The following is a 17,143-nucleotide window of genomic DNA, read 5'->3' as shown; positions in this document are numbered from 1 at the left end:
TAGATAAATAAACAGATACAGATATAGAGAAATAGATAAATAGATACAGATAGTTAAATAGATAAATAGATAATAGATAGATATAGATAAATAGATAAATGGATAGATAATAGGTAGATAAATAGATAAATAGATATAGATAGATTGATTAATTGATAAATTGATAAATTGATAAATTGATATAGATAAATAGATAAGATAGATAAATAAATACATAAATAGATAAAGATAGATAGATATAGATAAATAGATATAGATAAAAATAAAGATAAAGATAGATAAATAGATAAATGGATAGATATAGATAAATACATAAATAGATAAATAGATGATAGATGATAAATAATGGCTAAATAGATAGATAGATAGATAGATAGATAGATAGATAGATAGATAGATATAGATAAATAGATAGATAAATAAATAAATAGATACAGATAAATAGATGGATAATAGATAGATATAGATAAATAGATAGATGATAGATAGAAGGATAGATTGATTATTAATAGATAAATAAATAGTTCTGCAGAAGAGGGGGCAAGGCAAGAGGTTTCCTGCAAAGTGGCCGCAGGGGAGGCACTTAGTGAAATAAAGGAGAGGAAGGTGAGGTAAATGGTCCATGGAGATTCTCAGTCCTCCGAGTCGTGGGGGTCCCAAAGGTGGTTTCTTTTCAACAGACAACTGGACTTCCTGGTTTCTCTTTGAAGAGGTTTTGCTTCTCACCCCAGAAGCTTCTTCTGAGCGGATGGTGGGGAATTCAGAGCCAAAGAAGCTTCTGGGATGGGAAGGAAAACGTCTCCAAAGAGAAACCAGGAAGTTCAGCTGCCTCTCGAAAAAGCACCTTTGGGATAAGGGAAGGTAAAATAAAACACAATATAAAATAAAGGAATAGTATAAAATACAATAGGAAATAAGATGCCTGCTTCTTGTAGAGGAATGACTCCTCAATCTGCTTCTTCCAGTCCAGCGCAGGCCAGACCCTGGAGGATCCCCTGCCGGCCCAACCGGATGGACAGCCCGATCTCCTGGAATCCTTTGCCGAGGAGAAGCAGCGGGATCTGTCCGTCCTGCTCCTGGAACTACAGGAGGCCCAGGAAGAGATTGCCTTCCTCAAGGGTCAGCTCCCCCTCTCTGGCAGCCCGGAGGCCGAAGCAGGACGTCCCCAGGGGAGCGATGGCGAAAGGGAGGGAGAAGGGGCCGTGGCCATCCAGAGCGACTCCAGCAGCAGCTCCTTGGTCACTGTAGACATCCAGGACTCTCCTTCGGCTCTGGGGATGCTCTTGGGACCGGAGGAGAATGAAACCGCCCAGGGACCATCTCCAGACTCCCTGCTGCAGTCGCAGAAGATAGAAAAATTGGAGCTGGAAGTCGCTGAACTGCAAAAAAGGCATCGGGAAGCCGTGGAGACCCACCAGAGAATCTTGGAGGAGAAAAGGGCTGAGATCATCCATCTTGAAGAACAGCTGGAGGGCTCAGCCGGGGCCGCGCAGAGCCTGGACGCAGAACGGGACCAGCTCCTGTCGCGGCTGAAGGAACTCTGCTTCCTCGCAGAGCTGAAAGCTGTGCCGGAAGGCAGCCCTGCTCACCCGGAGCTGCAGCTTCCCAGCTACGAAAGTGGAATCTCCCACCTGGGCTTGTTGAAGGAGCAGATCCAGAGCCTGAGGAACGAGGCCAAGTCGAAGGACGTGAAAATTGTCGCCCTGCAGAACGACCTGGACGAAGCCCAGCGGCAACTCTCGGAGCAAGAGGCGGCCGGGAGGGACCTCCTCAGCCAGCTCCAGAAGGAGCAGCTGAACGGCCAAGCCCTTCTTGAACAGGCACGGGAGGCTTCCGCGAAGGCCGAGGAGCGGTCCCAGGCTTTGGCCTCCAAGGACCTGGAAGCCACCAAGCTGGCGGCGCTCCTCTCGGAAAACTCCCTGGAGGTGGAGAGGCTCCAGCTGGAGGTGTTGGAGCGGGAGCAGAGAATGGCCGAAGTCAGCGTCAGCATGTCCGACCGGATGGTGCAGCTCAACGAGGAGAAGTTCGTGCTGGGGAAAGAGCTGCAGAGCGCCATGGAGCAGCTGAGCGTCCTGCAGCAAGGGAAGGAGACCAGGGAGCAGGCGGTGGAGACGGAGGAGAGCCGGCCACTGGCGGAGGAGGAGGAGGAGCTGCCCGCCGATGACGCGGTGGAAGTCCTAAGGAAAGAGAATGAACTCGTGAGGAAGAAGCTACAGGCCGCTCTTCTCAGCAGGAAGCAGCTCCTCGGCAGGGTTCGCCAGCTGGAGCAAGGAGGAAGAGAAGGGGAAGAGCTTCCGGCCGAGAGCCGGGAGGGGGTGGCTCAGGAGAACGAAGGAGGTGGACCCCCTCCCCCTGCGAGCCGCAGCGGCCAAGGGCATCCCGTAAGGCGGGGCAGGGCTGCCTCCCTGGACCAGCTGCCCTCGGCAAAGGAAGCCACGTCGCAGGTCGTCCCTGGGGAGGAGGAATGCACGTGGCCACGGACTGTGATTGCAGAGCTGCAGCAGAGCCTACAGCAGAAGGACCTTCAGATCGATGCCCTGCAGGCTGAGCTCCGAGACTGCAAGTCGGCGGATCAGAATCGGGAGGGGTCCAGTTCAGCAGATTCCGGGGCAGGTGGAGCGAGCAGCAAAGCCGACCTTGGCCCGGAAGGAGGACATGAGGCCCTCCAGGAAGAGCTCTTGGCGCTGGCCCAGGAGAGGGAAGAGCTCCAGAAGAAGCTGCAGGAAGCTTTGGCCTCGCGGAAAGAGACCATCAAGAAAGCCAAGGAGAAGGACCGTCATCACCGGGAGCTGCTGAAGCAGCAGAAGGATGACTACAGGTTGCTGCAAGAGCGGTTTGAGCAGGAAAGCAGGGAGAAGGAGAACCTGCAGGATCAGCTCCAGGCACTGTCCAAGGCCCTGGAGGCCTTGCCTCCTCAGGAACCTGCTGGAGATGCCTCTTCTGAAGGCCCGGCATCAGGGCTTGTGCAGGAGTTTGGCCAGGAGGCTGCTGAAGAACGGCCTCCCTTGCCGACCGAAGACTCTGTTGTGGGCCAGCTGAAGGCCGACTTTGAGAAGCTCCAGGCTGAGAAGAGAGACGTGGAATCCCACCTCTTGCGTCTGGAGGAAGAACTTGACGGGAAGTCCGAGAAGGCTCTGCTCCTCCAGGAACAGGTCGAGCATCTCCTTGCCGAAGCGGAGATGGCCAAAGCCGCCTGCCGTCAGGCGGAAGCCAACATGGAAAGCCTGAAGTTGGAGCTGCAGGTGAGCCGGGAAGAAATGGCCAGGCAGGAGACGCTGAGATGCCACCAAGAGGAGAAGGAGCTCAGCAGCGGAGAAGAAATCCGAGGCCTTCGCTCCCAGCTGGCAGATCAAAATGAGTCCCTGTGTGGCCTCCAAGCCGAGTTGCAAGAGAAGGAGAACAGGATCCAAGCTTTGCAGAGAGAGTTGGACCAAGGTCAGCAGCTGCAAGCCGAGCTGCAGGCAAAGTCGGCAGAGGCCCAATCCAAGGCCCAGCTCCAGAGGAAGCTGCAGGCAGCCCTCATCTCCAGGAAGGAAGCCCTGAAAGAGAGCAAGGGGCTGAAGGACGAGTTGTCCAGCGTCAAGGCCGCTCTGGAAAGCACCGCTCTCCATCTTCACGAAGTAGAACTTCGGGCAGCTGAGCTGGACAAGGAGAAAGGGACCCTGTTGGAGAGACTGGCGACCCTCCAGGAGGAGCGGGACAAACTCATCTCCGCGGTGGACAACGCCTTGGTGGAAAACCAGAACGTGACCGGTTCCTGTGAGAGTCTGAAGTTGGCCCTGGAAGGGGTGACTCAGGAGAAGACGAGGCTGGAGGAGGAAATGGACTCGCTGAAGGAAAAGCAGGCCCAGGGGCTCTCCGAGTGGCGGAGGAAGCACGAGGAGCTGCAGAAGGAGTACGAGACGCTCCTGCAGTCGTACGAGAACGTCAGCGGCGAGGCCGAGCGGATCCAGCGGGTGATGGAGAGCGTCCGGCAGGAGAAGCAGGACCTCTTCCTCAGGCTCAAAGAGGTGGAAGCCGAGAAGAAGGACGGGGAAGATCGGCTGCAGGGAGCCGAGCAGGAGATGGAAGGCATGAGGGAGAAGATGAGGAAGTTTGCCAAGTCCAAGCAGCAGAAGATCTTGGAACTGGAGGAAGAGAACGAGCAGCTGAGGTTGGAAATCCATCCCGGGGACGGTAGACACGGGGGGACCAATTCCGCTCTTCAAGAAGAGCTCGAGGCCTCCAAGAGGAATTGCCAGGCTCTTTCCGATGAGGTGAAAGCGCTGGTGGCCGAAAAGGACCTCTTGAAGCAGGAAATCCAAGACTTGAGGCAGACATTGCAAAACAAGGAAGGTGAGAGCGGCGCCCGAGAGGAGATGGTGGCCAGAAGCAAGGGAGTCAGTTCCACCAGGATGTCCTCTTCGGAGGAGGTGGCTGAGGAAGAAGGAGACCCAGACACGGGTTCTGAAGTTCTCACCACCGTCGCTCCGAGACTTGAGGACCAGAAGGAGGAGCTTAGCACAGCTGGCCCCTTGTGTGAGGAAAGCATTGGCGATAGTCAAGAAGTGGCAGATCTCCGGGAACAAATGGCGGCACTAGAAGATAAGAGGAAGGTAGCGGTAGAGGAGATGAACAAGGCCCATGGGGATTTGGAGGTCCTGAAGGAAGAGAAGGACCGTTTGGAAGGCTTACTGGCTGTGAAAGGCCAGGAACTGGACGATCTCCAAGAAAAGGCCACCAAGATGGAGGAAGCTTGTGGGCAAACCAAGGAGCAGCTGGCTGAGGCGTTGAGGTTGAGAGAAGCTTTGGAAGCCGAGAAGGACGACCTGGAAGAGAGGCTGATGAACCAGCTGGCCGAGTTGAACGGGAGCATCGGGAACTACCAGCAGGACATGGCCAACCTGGAGAGCAAGAACCAGCAGCTCCTCGGGGAGATGGAAGGTCTTCAGGGGGCCCTGAGCCGCTTGGAGGACGAGAAGCGGCATCTGTTGAGGGAGAAGCTCGTGGTGGAAGCCGAGAGGAAGGAGAAGGTGGAGAAAGTCAAGAGCGCCTGGAAGGAAGACAACGGCCGGACTCAGGCGAGAGAGCTTCAGGAGTTGCTGAAAGAGAAGCAGCAGGAAGTCAGGCAGCTGCAGAAAGATTGCATCAAAAGCCAGGAGAAGATCAGTGGCCTGGAGAGAACCGTCAAGGCCCTGGAGTTCGTCCAGACTGAGTCCAAAAGAGAGCTGGAGACCACCAGGAAGAGCGTGGCGGAGGCAGAGGAGAAGACCAAGAAGGTCCAAGCCGAGTTGTCTTCCTGCAGGGTCCTGTTGGACGACACTCAGAGCGAAGCTGCCCGAGTCGTGGCCGAGAGCCAGAAAGTGAAAGAGGAGCTTCAGGCCACCCAGGCTCAGGTCAGAGGTCAGCTGAGCCAGAAGGACAAGGAGCTCTCGAGACAACTGGAGCAAGAGAAGGCCAAGCACCTGAAGGAGGTCAGGAACATGGACGAGCGCTTGGAGGCCCTGCGGAGGAAGCAGGAGTCCGCGGAGGAGTCTGCGCGAGACCTCCAGGCCTCCCTGCGCCAGAAGGACCAGGAAGCCAAACAGCTCCAGGGCAACCTCGACCGCACCTTAGCCCAGCTGGCGGCCTTCACCCGAAGCATGTCCTCCCTGCAGGACGACAGGGACCGGGTGATAGACGAGTCCAAGCAGTGGGAGAGGAAGTTCAGCGAGGCCATCGAGAAGAAGGAGCAGGAGCTCTCTGCCCGAGAAGAGGCCTGCGCCTCCTTGCAAGAGCAGGCCAAGAAGATGGCGGTCCAGGTGGAAGATCTCCAGGGCCTCGTGGCCAGGTAAGATGACCCCTTCCGAGGCTCCCTGGCACTTTTCCAGAAGTAGAGCACGTGAGCCACGGGGGAAGGACCCAGATCTCCTCACCCTCATGTCCTCTGTGCTCATTTTATAGCAGTAGACTTAGCAGTAGACTTATATGCCGCTTCATAGGCCTTTCAGGCCTCTCTAAGCGGTTTACAGAGAGTCAGCATATTGCCCCCAACAATCTGAGTCCTCATTTTACCCACCTCGGAAGGATGGAAGGCTGAGTCAACCCTGAGCCGGTGAGATCTGAACCGCTGACCTGCTGATCTAGCAGTAGCCTGCAGCGCTGCATTTAACCACTGCGCCACCTTGGCTCTTTTAGTGTGGGAGCTGTGGCGCAACTCACTGTAATGCAGTGTTTGCCAACAAACACTGCCATAATGTTGTTTTGCCCACCTGATGCTGTCTTCGGGTGGCACAGGTGGTTGGGTCAAGGCTTGGAGATGTAGAGAAACCCTTTGCAGAGAAAGGAGTGTCCAGTTTTCTCCTTGGGCTAACTTAGATAAGAATTAAGGAGCAGATAGAGAATGTGCGATCCAGAACGGGTCAGAACCTGCTGAATCCCACCTCTGGCCTCTACCCACCAATAGAAGAGAATAGCCGTAGCTCAGGGTTGAATTGTGAGGTCCTTGGTGCTCTCTGAGCTTGGCTATTTTCCTGCAGGCGTTTCATGAACCCAACTAGGTTACATCATCAGCGCTAGAAGGGAGTGGGGGTTTGTGGAATGGACGAGAAGAAGGAGGAGGACTGCGGGATCCGTGGTGCCCCCTGAGTCAGTTTTCTTGCAGATGTTTCATGGCCCAACTAGGTTAAGATCGTTAGTGCTACAAGGTTCTAGCACTGGTGATGTTCCCTAGTTGGGTCATGAAACATCTGCAAGAAAACCACCAAGCTTCAGAGAGCACCAAGGACCTCACAATCCTCCTCCTCCTCCTCCTCCTCCTCCTCCTCCTCCTCCTCCTCCTCCTCCTCCTCCTCCTCCTCCTCCTCCCCCCCCCCCACTCCTTTCTAACACTGATGATAGTTGAGTCTAGTTGGGTCATGAAACATCTACAAGAAAACCACAAAGCTCAGAGAGCACCAAGGAGCTCACAATTCTCCTCCTCCTCCTCCTCCTCCTCCTCCTCCTCCTCCTCCTCCCCCCCCACTCCTTTCTAACACTGATGATAGTTGAGTCTAGTTGGGTCATGAAACATCTACAAGAAAACCACAAAGCTCAGAGAGCACCAAGGAGCTCACAATTCTCCTCCTCCTCCTCCTCCTCCTCCTCCTCCTCCTCCTCCCCCCCCACTCCTTTCTAACACTGATGATAGTTGAGTCTAGTTGGGTCATGAAACATCTGCAAGGAAACCACCAAGTTCAGAGAGCACCAAGGACCACTCCTCCTCTTCCTTCTCCTCTCCCTCTTCCTTCTCCTCCTCCCCCCCCCTGCAAATCCTATTCCCTCCAGCCCTGATGATGTTCCCTAGTTGGGTCATAAAACATCTGCAAGAAAACAACCAAGCTTCAGAGAGCACCAAGGACCCCATAACCCTCCTCCTCCTCTCCATAAACCCCACTTCCTTCTAGCACTGATGCTGTTCCCTAGTTGGGTCGTGAAACGCCTGCAGGGAAATCGCCAAGCTCAGAGAGCACCAAAGACCTCACAATTCAACCCTGAGCTACGGCTATTCTCTTCTGTTAGTAGGGAGAGACCAGAGGTGGGATTCAGCAGGTTCTGACTAGTTCTAGAGAACCGGTAGCGAAAATTTTGAGTAGTTGGGAGAACCGACAAATACCACCTCTGGCAGGCCCCGCCCCCATCTATTCTCTGCCTCCCCAGCCCCAGCTGATTGGGAGCGGATGTTGGTTTTGCAGTGGCAGGTCCCCCTGCCACGCCCACCAAGCCAGGCCCACCAAGCCACACCATGCCAACCAAGCCATGCCAACCAAGCCATGCCCATAGAAACAGTAGTAAAATTTTTTGAATCCCACCACTGGTAGAGACTTGGCAAAAAAGTCACTGGGTCAATACAAATATAAGAGCTGAGGTGGCGCAGTGGTTAGAGTGCTGTACTGCAGGCCACTTCAGCTGACTGTTATCTGCAGTTCGGCTGTTCAAATCTCACCGGCTCAGGGTTGACTCAGCCTTCCATCCTTCCGAGATGGGTGAAATGAGGACCCGGATTGTGGGGGCGATATGCTGACTCTGTAAACCGCTTAGAGAGGGCTGAAATCCCTATAAAGCAGTATATAAGTCTAACTGCTATTGCTATTGCTCATCAAGATTCAACCCCTCCATATTGGAGAAGGTCCTCTTTCACTTTTAAAGCATTCTGAGCTGGCAACGGTCCAACCCATTTCTTGAAACTGCCCCGGGGATCTCATTGCACCCTTGGCATGAGGCATTTTCTCCCTGTTTCAGAAGCTTTTGGGGGAAGGGTCAACAGATCCAGCAGCTTGTTTCCTTCCTGTGCTTTTCCGACTGCCCATCCTCTAGATTCCCTCATGCCCTGCAGTTAAATATGGCCCAGCCTCCAACCTAAACTCGCGGGAAAATTTTTCCAGAGCCCTTTCGTGGTTCTGCTAGTAGCAGAGAGCTCCGTTAGCACTTCGGGTAGCTGGTTTGCAAGGAGGGCAGCTGGTTTGCCCTCCTTGCAAACTGGTTTGCAAGGAGGGTAGCTGGTTTGCAAGGAGGGCAGTGAGGAAAAGTGAAAGGAATGTACTGTATTTTTCAGAATATAAGAACTCACTCTCCCCCCCACCCTCAAAAAGAGTGAAAATCTGGGTGCATCTTATATAGCGAATGTAGCCCCACCCACCGGCCGGCCCCCACCTTTTGGCCTCTGGCTCCCAGCAATTTGCCTCCTTGCAGCCAACAGCAAGCAGCCTGTTTCAGCTTCAGCCCAGTCAGATTAGCACAAGCAGCTGATTGTCGGTTCGATCGGGCTCCCGACCATCAGCTGTTTCAGGCTTCAGGGATTGCCATTGCCTGTTGCCACCTCCACGCATCCCATTTTCCGCCCATTCCAATCCCTGCCACCCGGAATGGGGTGCAGAAACAGGGCATGCAGAGACAGGGTGTGCGGAGGCCAAAAATCGGGTGCACGGAGGCGGCAATAGGCTATGCCTAGCCACTATGGCAATCCCGGCAGCCTAAAACAGCTGATGGTCGGAGGCCGATCCAACCGACAATCAGCTGCTTGTGTTAATGTACTGAAACTGGAACGGGCTGTTAGCTGCAAGGAGGCTGGGAGGTGTTTTCCTCCCCCAAAAGCTAGGTGCGTCTTATTTTTTCAGAGTGTCTTATACTCCAAAAAATACGGAATATGGCAGGGGTTTCAAACTCAAGGCCCGTGGGCCAGATCCAGCTTGCGGGGTGCTTAGATCGGGCCCACTGGGCTGCCCTGGAAACAGCGAAGGACCGGCTCACGGTTCTTCTGCCAGCAAAAGCGGAGTTTGGGTTCTGTTTTTGCTGGCAGAGTGCTTGGGCCACCACAGGCACCCTCAACACAAGTGATGTTGAGCTGGCCATGCCTTCAGGCCATGCCCCCCCAGGCACGAGGTTAAACACAATCCCGATGTGGCCCTCAAATCGAGTTTGACACCCCTGGTACATGGTCTCTTATCAGATCCTGCCATTTCTGCTTGCAGCTTGGAACGCAGCCAGTTGGCCCAGGAGTCTCATGCCCAGAAGGAGCTCCAGCATCATCGAGAAGAAGTCGGGTCGCTCCAGGAGGAGAAGCGCAGGCTTGGACTTCAGCTGGAAGAGGTCCAGCGGTTCCTGAGCGACTCCCAGAGGCAGGTTCTCCAGCAAGAGGGAGAACTTGGGTCCCTGAGAAAGCAGCTGGCTGATCTGCAGGCCTCCTTCGAAGACTGCGACCGAGCTCGTCTTGAGGGCTCGGAGACGTTGAAGAACCATGAGGCCAGTCTTCAGGACTGCAGGTTGAGTCTGGAGCAGCTGGCGGCCGATCTGCGGGCTTCCAAGGAGCTGACGGAGAGACTCCACAACGAGATCAGCCACAAGGAGCAGAAGATTGTCCGTCTTGTGGCCGCCAAGGAAGAGGCTGTAGCTGAAGCCTTGTTAGAAAGCCAAGAGCAGCACAAGGAAGACCTGAAGGAGCTGGAGAACCAGGTGGCCAAGGCCGAAGTGGAGAAGGTGGCCTTGGAGGCCGAGAATGCAAAAGCTCAGGAGAAAGTGAACGGCCTCACGGAGAAGTTGAAGAACATCTCCGAAGAGAGCAAGCAGCACAAAGCTCACCTAGATGCCTTCACCAAGTGCATGTCTTCCCTGCAAGATGACCGGGACAGAATCCTGGAAGACTATCGGCAGCTGGAACAACGTCACCTGGCCGCCATTTTAGAGAAGGACCAACTCATCCAAGAAGCGGCCTCGGAAAACAACTCCTTGAAGGAGCAACTCCGGAGCCTCCACGGACAAATGGACGACCTGCACGCGGAGAATGCCAAGTTGGATGCCGAGCTGGTCCGCTATCGCCAAGACCTGAACCAAGTCATCTCCATCAAGGACACTCAGCAGAAGCAGATCCTGAAGACCCAGATGGACCGGATCCAGGCCCTGGAGAAGGAGAAGGCCGGGGTGGAAGGCCAGCTGCGAGAGTCCGAGCTTAGCTTGGCCAACCTAGAGCGAACCGCGGAGGCCCTGCAGCTGGAGAAGCAGGACCTGGGCCAGGAGGTCAAGGCTCTCAAGTCCTCCCTCTCCCAGTTGCAGGACGAGATGCTGGTCCTGCGGGAAGGGGGTCCCGCGCTGGAGCTGCAGTTGCAGCTGCAAGAGAAATCGGATGAAGTCCAGAGTTTGGGTGGGCAGCTGTCGCGGGCCAATCAGCAGGTGGCGGGCCTGGAAGAGGAGCTGGCTGGCCTTCACCAGAAGTTGCAGGAGGCGGAAGCCGAGATGAAGAGAGAGCTTAAGAGCTTCCGCCACGACACCGGGCTCCTGCGGAACGAGACCGAGACCGCCGAGGAACGGGTGGCAGAGCTGGCCAAGGACCTCCTGCAGATGGAGCAGAACCTCCTGGCGGTCACAGAGGAGAACCAGGACCTGAAGGCCCAGATCCAGTCCTTCAAGAAAGCCATGAGTTCTCTCCAAGACAGCTGGGACCAGTCCCATGAAGAACGGCGCACCCTGGAGAAGAAATACGCAGCAGACCTGGAAGAGCAGAGGCAGCTGGTTCAGGGCCTCCGCCAGGAGGCGCTCCACGCTCAGGAGGCGCAAGCGGCCCTGGAGAAGCAGAAGGACGGTCTGGCCTCCGAGCTCTCCGCTCTCCGAGGCGCAGCGGAAGAGAAGGGCTCCTCGGAGAAGCTGGAGACGCTCCAGCAGCAGCTCCAATCCAAAGACTCGCAGCTCGCCGGCCTCTCGTCGGAGCTGGAGAGGGCCTCTAGCCAAGTGAAGGGCTTCTCCCAGGCCTTGGCCAGCCTGCAGGCCGAGCGAGACCGCCTGATGAGCCAGCTGGACAAGACCCGCAAGACGGAGGAGGTGAAGCTCCAGTCGGCCGCCAGCGTCTCTTCCGAAACATCGAGCCTCAAGAAGGCCCTCTCCTCCCTTCAGAACGACCGAGACCGGTTGGTAAGTCTTGAACCTCTGCTGTGGTGGTCAAGGAATGCAGAGTAACAGAGTCCTGGAGGAACAGGGAAAACCCCCTGGGGAAAGTTCCTAGAAGGGTAAAAGTCAATACTCTGAAGAAAAGTTACAGTAATCACAAAAAGCGGGCTTGACCTACCGCGTGTCCCCGAAAATAAGACAGGGTCTTATTTTCTTTTTACCCACAAAATTTGGCTTGGGCCTTTTTATGAGGGGAGGGTTTATTGTTTTGGGGTTGCTGGGCGGCTGCTCTCTTGCGAACGGGCTCCCAAAGAGCCGGGCACAGCCTCAGGGGCGAATGGCTGTGTTGCGCTGTCGCAGCAGCGCAACACAGCAGCCATGAAGCGACCACGCTCGGTAAACCCCCTTTCCAGCCGGTCACAGCGCCATTCACTGACCTAGGGGTATCACCAAGCCGCATGAGAGCCTGTTTGCCGCCGGCCAGATCCCGTGGCTTGGCGCCTTCGAAATGGCGGTGAATGACGCTCTGTACGGCTGGAGAGGGGGGTTGCGCGAGCGGCTGTTCCGCTCTGGCTTGCCCGCCTCCCAGCCTCACGATGCCCTGCTCAGCTCCCCCTGCAGAGGAAGAGCACCTCCGCCGCCACATGGCTTTTTCGGCGGCTTCCAAATTGAATTTTCCCGCAGTGGCCGCTCTGGGCGTACACTCTATGGTTGTACGCTCTGCCGGCAGCTGGCCCACAGCCATAGAGCATACGCCCAGAGCGGCCACTGCCGGAAGACTCGGTTTGGAAGCCCGCTCGCAAGAGAGCAGCCGCCGGCAACCCCAAAACAATAAACCCTCCCCTCATAATAAAGCCCAAGCCATATTTTGTGGGTAAAAAGAAAATAAGACCCTGTCTTATTTTCGGGGACACACGGTAGGTCAAAGAGAATAGTAGCAAGATTGTTATTGTTATGTAATTATGTAAATGGAGGGAAACTAATGAAGGAGAGAAGCAACTTAGAAAAGAGAAATTTCCTGACAGTGAGAACAATTAATCAGTGGAACTACTTGCCTCCAGAAATTGTGAATGCTCCCAACACTGGACGTTTTAAAGAAGATGTTGGACAAGCATTTGTCTCAAGTGGTGCAGGGTTTCCTGCCTAAACAGGGAGATGGACTAGAAGACCTCCAAGGTCCCTTCCAGCTCTACTATTCTATTCTGAATTCTATTCTATTTGTCTGAAGTGGTGTAGGGTTTCCTGCCTAGGCAGGGGGTTGGACTAGAAGACCTCCAAGATCCCTTCCAACTCTGTTATTCTATTCTATTCTGAATTCTATTTGTCTGAAGTGGTGTAGCGTTTCCTGCCTAAACAGGGAGATGGACTAGAAGACCTCCAAGGTCCCTTCCAACTCTGCTATTCTACTCTATTCTACTCTACTCTAAATTATAGTATATTGTTAATTGTAGAAAAACTGAAGGAAATGCTCTCTTATGTTTAAATTGAACCAGAAGACATATGTTGGTTTCTAGTGAAATATATAAATGGAGAAAATAAGAGATGGAAATTTGATGTAAACCTTGAAGGGGCAATTGAAGATATTCTTTATGTATAAAGAAAAAATAAGTACAAAGATGACAAAAATAGAAGGGAATAATTTGGCTGAAAGTGAAAACAAAACTGATGTAAAATGCATTGTGTCATTGAGAGAATGTAGAAGAAAAGACCCAAACATTTTGTTCCTATAATAACTATGATTTGTATTAAAAAATGAAAAAAAAACCTTGAATTAAAAAAGAAAGAATAGAGTCGGGAGGGGCCTTGGAGGTCTTCTAGTCCAGTGTTTCTCAACCTTGGCAACTTGAAGATGTCCGGACTACAACTCCCAGAATTCCCCAGCCAGCGAATGCTGGCTGGGGAATTCTGGGAGTTGAAGTCCAGACATCTTCAAGTTGCCAAGGTTGAGAAACACTGTTCTAGTCCAACTGAACCTCTGCCATTACAGATCAATTGTTGTCCAATCTCTTCTTGAAGGTTTCCAGTAATGGATCGCCCACAATTTCTGGATTCCAGCTGTTCCACTGTTTGGTTGACTAATTAACAGGATAGCCAAGTTGGAAGGGAACTTTGAGGTCTTCTAGTCCAACCCCCTCTGCTCAAGCAGGAGAACCTTACACCATTTCAGACAAACGGTTGTGCAGCCTCTTCTTAGAACCCTCCATTGATGGAGCCCTCAAGACCTCTGAAGGCAACTTCTCTTCCACTGGCCGATTCTTCTCGCTGTCAGAAAGTTTCTCCTCAGTTCAAGGTTGCTTCCCTCCTTGATGAGTTTCCATCCATTGTTTCTTGTCCTGCCTTCTGGTGCTTTGGAGAAGAGGTGGACCCCCCCCTCTTCTTTGGGGAAGCCCCTCAAATATTAGAACCCTGCTATCATATCGCCCCTTCTCTTGGAGTAGAGATACCCAATTTCTGCAAACTTTTGTGGAGATCTTTGTATGGAGTCCTTGGTGGTCTACTAGGTAGCATCTGATGATGCTACCTAGTTGGGTCACGAAACGCCTGCGAGAAAACCTCCGAGCTCAGGGAGCACCAGGGACCCCCCTCCTTTCAACCCCTGAGCGGCTACAGATGTTCTCCTCGGTTGAGATCAGAATCGTTGGTGGGTGATCCTTGACCTGGTTTGGTCCCAAGGAGCCGATCTCCTTGGGAGTTCTTGACAAGCAAGGTCCTCCTCTCCTCCTCCTCCTCCTCCAGCTGGTGGAGCTGAAGAACCTGCAGCAGCAGTACCTCCAGGTGGGGGTGGACACGGCCGAGATCGCCCGCCTGAAGGCCCAGCTCCAGCAGAGGAAGCAAGAGATGGAGCAGCAGCAGGAGATCTTCCAGGAGAAGCTGAAGCAGGAGAGGGCCTCCTGGGAGCTGGAGCTCCAGCAACTCAAGTGAGGCCACGCGGGGAGACCCCCACCTGACAACCTCCAGTGGGGGGGAGGGGGGGCGTGGATTTCTTACCTCTCTAAGCAAGGCGGTTTTTAACTGAGTCATTCCTGGCTTTGCAACCTGTTTTGCCCGGTCGTTAAACAAATCGTTGCAGTTGTTAAGTGAATCAAGTTTTACCCACTTTCACTTTCACTTCGGGGCTTGTCTTTTTTCAGGGAAGAAAAGGCCGTCTGGGAACAGGGCAGGCAGCAGAGAGACCCCAGCACCCAGGGGGCAGAGAAGCAACCCCAGAGGGAGGTGAGTGGCTCCCCCTGGAGGACAGGAGGGCCATGTAGTGTGTTGGCTTTTTTCTTTTTTTAAATTTTTATTACTTTACTTTTTAATTTACGTTACTTTTTATTTTATTTTATTTTATTTTTTATTACTTTTATTTTTTATTACTTTTATTTTTTATTTTATTTTTTATTACTTTTATTTTTTATTTATTGATTTTTATTTATTGTTTTTTATTTATTTATTTTTTATTTATTTTATTTTTTATGTATTGTTTTTTTGTTTTTTTATGTATTGTTTTTTATTTATTTTATTTTTTATTTTATTTTTTATTTATTTTATTTTTTATTTATTGTTTTTATTTATTTTATTTTTTATTTATTGTTTTTTATTTTATTTTTTATTTTACTTTACTTATTTTTTATTTTATTTTTATTTTATTGTTTATTTGATAAGTTTACACCCTGCCCATCTCTCCCCCGGTGAGTCGAGACAAGCTTAAACAGTCTTAAACAGGACGCTATATAAAAGGTTAAAACAGCCTGTGTTCAACATGGGCTAATGAGCTAAGGAGGAAACCAGAGCAGTTTCTTCTGCACTAACCAAGTGGTCAGGTGTCCGTGACCTGGTCCAATGGCTGAGCTTTTGAAGGCTCTGCTCTCCTCTCCTCTCTTTAAGCTGGGCCTCCCGTGGCAGCGAGAGGGTTAACTGGTCAGTCAAGGTATTCTACCCACAAGACGCCCCTCGTGGCTTCCTGATATTTTTTATTCGGTAGCATTGGATATTTCCTTCTCCTGACCCTGCTGATATTTAGTGGTATCGGTAACAATTGACCTTACTTTAAATTTGCGTTCATCTCTCCCCACTCCTCACCACTTTATCTTAAGAACACATTTTGCAAGATTATCATACTTGTCATTATCGAGGATGCTAAAGTTTACGTCTCTTTGTTTAACCGTATTTTGCTGGACGTCCCTCACACCACAGAAGCTGGGCTGACTTGTTCACTTAAAACCCAAAGCAGGAAATGGCTTTAGCACCCTTACGGCCCTTCCTCAAACACCCCTCCCCCCACCAACCACACAATTTGCATACATGCTCTTAGCGTCTGTCTCACGTTCGGCCTCTGGACCACAACTCCCATCGTTCTGTGCATCCTGAGAAGGTTTGGAAGCCGCCCGTGAACCCTCCCAGGACAGAATGAGTCATGGGAGGATCTTGTTGGGCAAAATGTGGGCAGCAGCTGACTGGGCCTTTCCACAGGGGTCTTCGGGGACGACCGGCTCCGGCAGAGACACATCTGGCCAGATGGCATCCGTGGAGGACCTCCAGGTCCAGCTTGGGAGCAGCTTGAAGCACCTGCATCAGAAGGAGCTACGTATCCAGCAGCTGAACAGCAAGGTGGAGAAGAGACCTGGGGCAGGGAGGTCTTTTCCAGGGGGCTAACTGTGGGGAGAGGATGTCCCTTCTGGGAAGCTGGCTCTCTCCAGTCCAACCTCCCGTGGTGGTTCAAGCGTCTTCCGGATGTTGGGCTTGCCTTGTGCTCTGAGTCTCCAAACTTGGCAACTTGAATTCTTGTGTCATAGCAATAGCAATAACAGTTAGACTTATATACCGCTTCATAGGGCTTTCAGCCCTCTCTAAGCGGTTTACAGAGTCAGCATGTTGCCCCCAACAACAATCTGGGTCCTCATTTTACCCACCTCGGAAGGCTGAGTCAACCCTGAGCCGGTGAGATTTGAACAGCCGAACTGCAGAACTGCAGTCAGCTGAAGTAGCCTGCAGTGCTGCATTTAACCACTGCGCCACCTCGGCTCTTATGCCCCCATCGGAGCCTGAATATGGGGAGGAAGGCAAGCCAGGACTGGAATCGATGGCGATCGAGAGGGCGGCTTCATTGGCTTGGGGGGAAAATGGGGCGGAGCAGGGCCAGTCAGGCCAGGGCCTTTCAGGATTGGGGCGGCTTGTAGGCAGGGAGGAAGGGGTGGGAAGGATGACCAAGAGAGGCTAAGCAGTGAACATGAGAGACAGAGCTCAGGAGAGGAGCAAGGACCCCCCACCTCCTGATCCAAGAGCCCGGAGAGTGGAGAGAAGGCGAGAACAGCGCAGGCTGATCAGACTACTCGGGAGGAGAGCGGGGACTGAGACTTAAGGAGACGCCGTGGAGAGGGACATTTGTCGGGAGCAAGCACTGAATTCCTGGAGTGCCGAGTGCTGAACTTTGAACTTTCTTGGATTCCTCGCATTCTTTCTGGATTTCTGGATTAATAGCCTTGCTGCTGTGATTCCTGGATTCCCAGATGTGCCCTGCTAGATTTCTTGCTTTGCAGCCATGGGGCTCATAACGTTGGGCTGGACTAACGGCTGCTAGAGGTGTCTGTGTGTGTGTGACCGTGTGTGTGTGTGTCCACTTTGCTCTGGGACTTGCCAGGAACATGGAAGCATGGAGCAATAAACTCCCAGCTGCCTTTGTTGCCTCTGTGCTATGCCCCGTGACATCGCAACTTGTGGACTTCAACTCCCAGAATTCCCCAGCCAGCTATGAATTCTGGGAGCTGGAACTCCACAAGTCTTCAAGCTA

The 17,143-nt window shown here is 52.6% G+C and overlaps 1 protein-coding gene across 2 annotated transcripts in view; it reads left to right on the top strand.

Moving 5' to 3' along the window:
• Positions 1-17,143, top strand: part of GOLGB1 (golgin B1) — a 62,448-nt gene that overhangs the window by 12,056 nt on the left and 33,249 nt on the right. For both annotated transcript variants that reach the window (XM_087722620.1, XM_087722619.1), the window contains exons 9-13: positions 966-5,809; positions 9,468-11,397; positions 14,110-14,291; positions 14,505-14,586; positions 15,826-15,963. In XM_087722620.1, the coding sequence (XP_087578746.1) occupies positions 966-5,809; positions 9,468-11,397; positions 14,110-14,291; positions 14,505-14,586; positions 15,826-15,963 (7,176 nt within the window). The remainder of the gene's footprint in view (positions 1-965; positions 5,810-9,467; positions 11,398-14,109; positions 14,292-14,504; positions 14,587-15,825; positions 15,964-17,143) is intronic.

Source organism: Thamnophis sirtalis, unplaced genomic scaffold, assembly GCF_051295495.1.
Source record: "Thamnophis sirtalis isolate CommonGarterSnake01/CBP01778 unplaced genomic scaffold, rThaSir2_p1.2 scaffold_9, whole genome shotgun sequence".
NCBI classification, from domain to species: Eukaryota; Metazoa; Chordata; class Lepidosauria; order Squamata; family Natricidae; genus Thamnophis; species Thamnophis sirtalis.
Note: the sequence above shows the minus strand (reverse complement) of the source record. Positions and strands in the feature narration are given on the sequence as shown.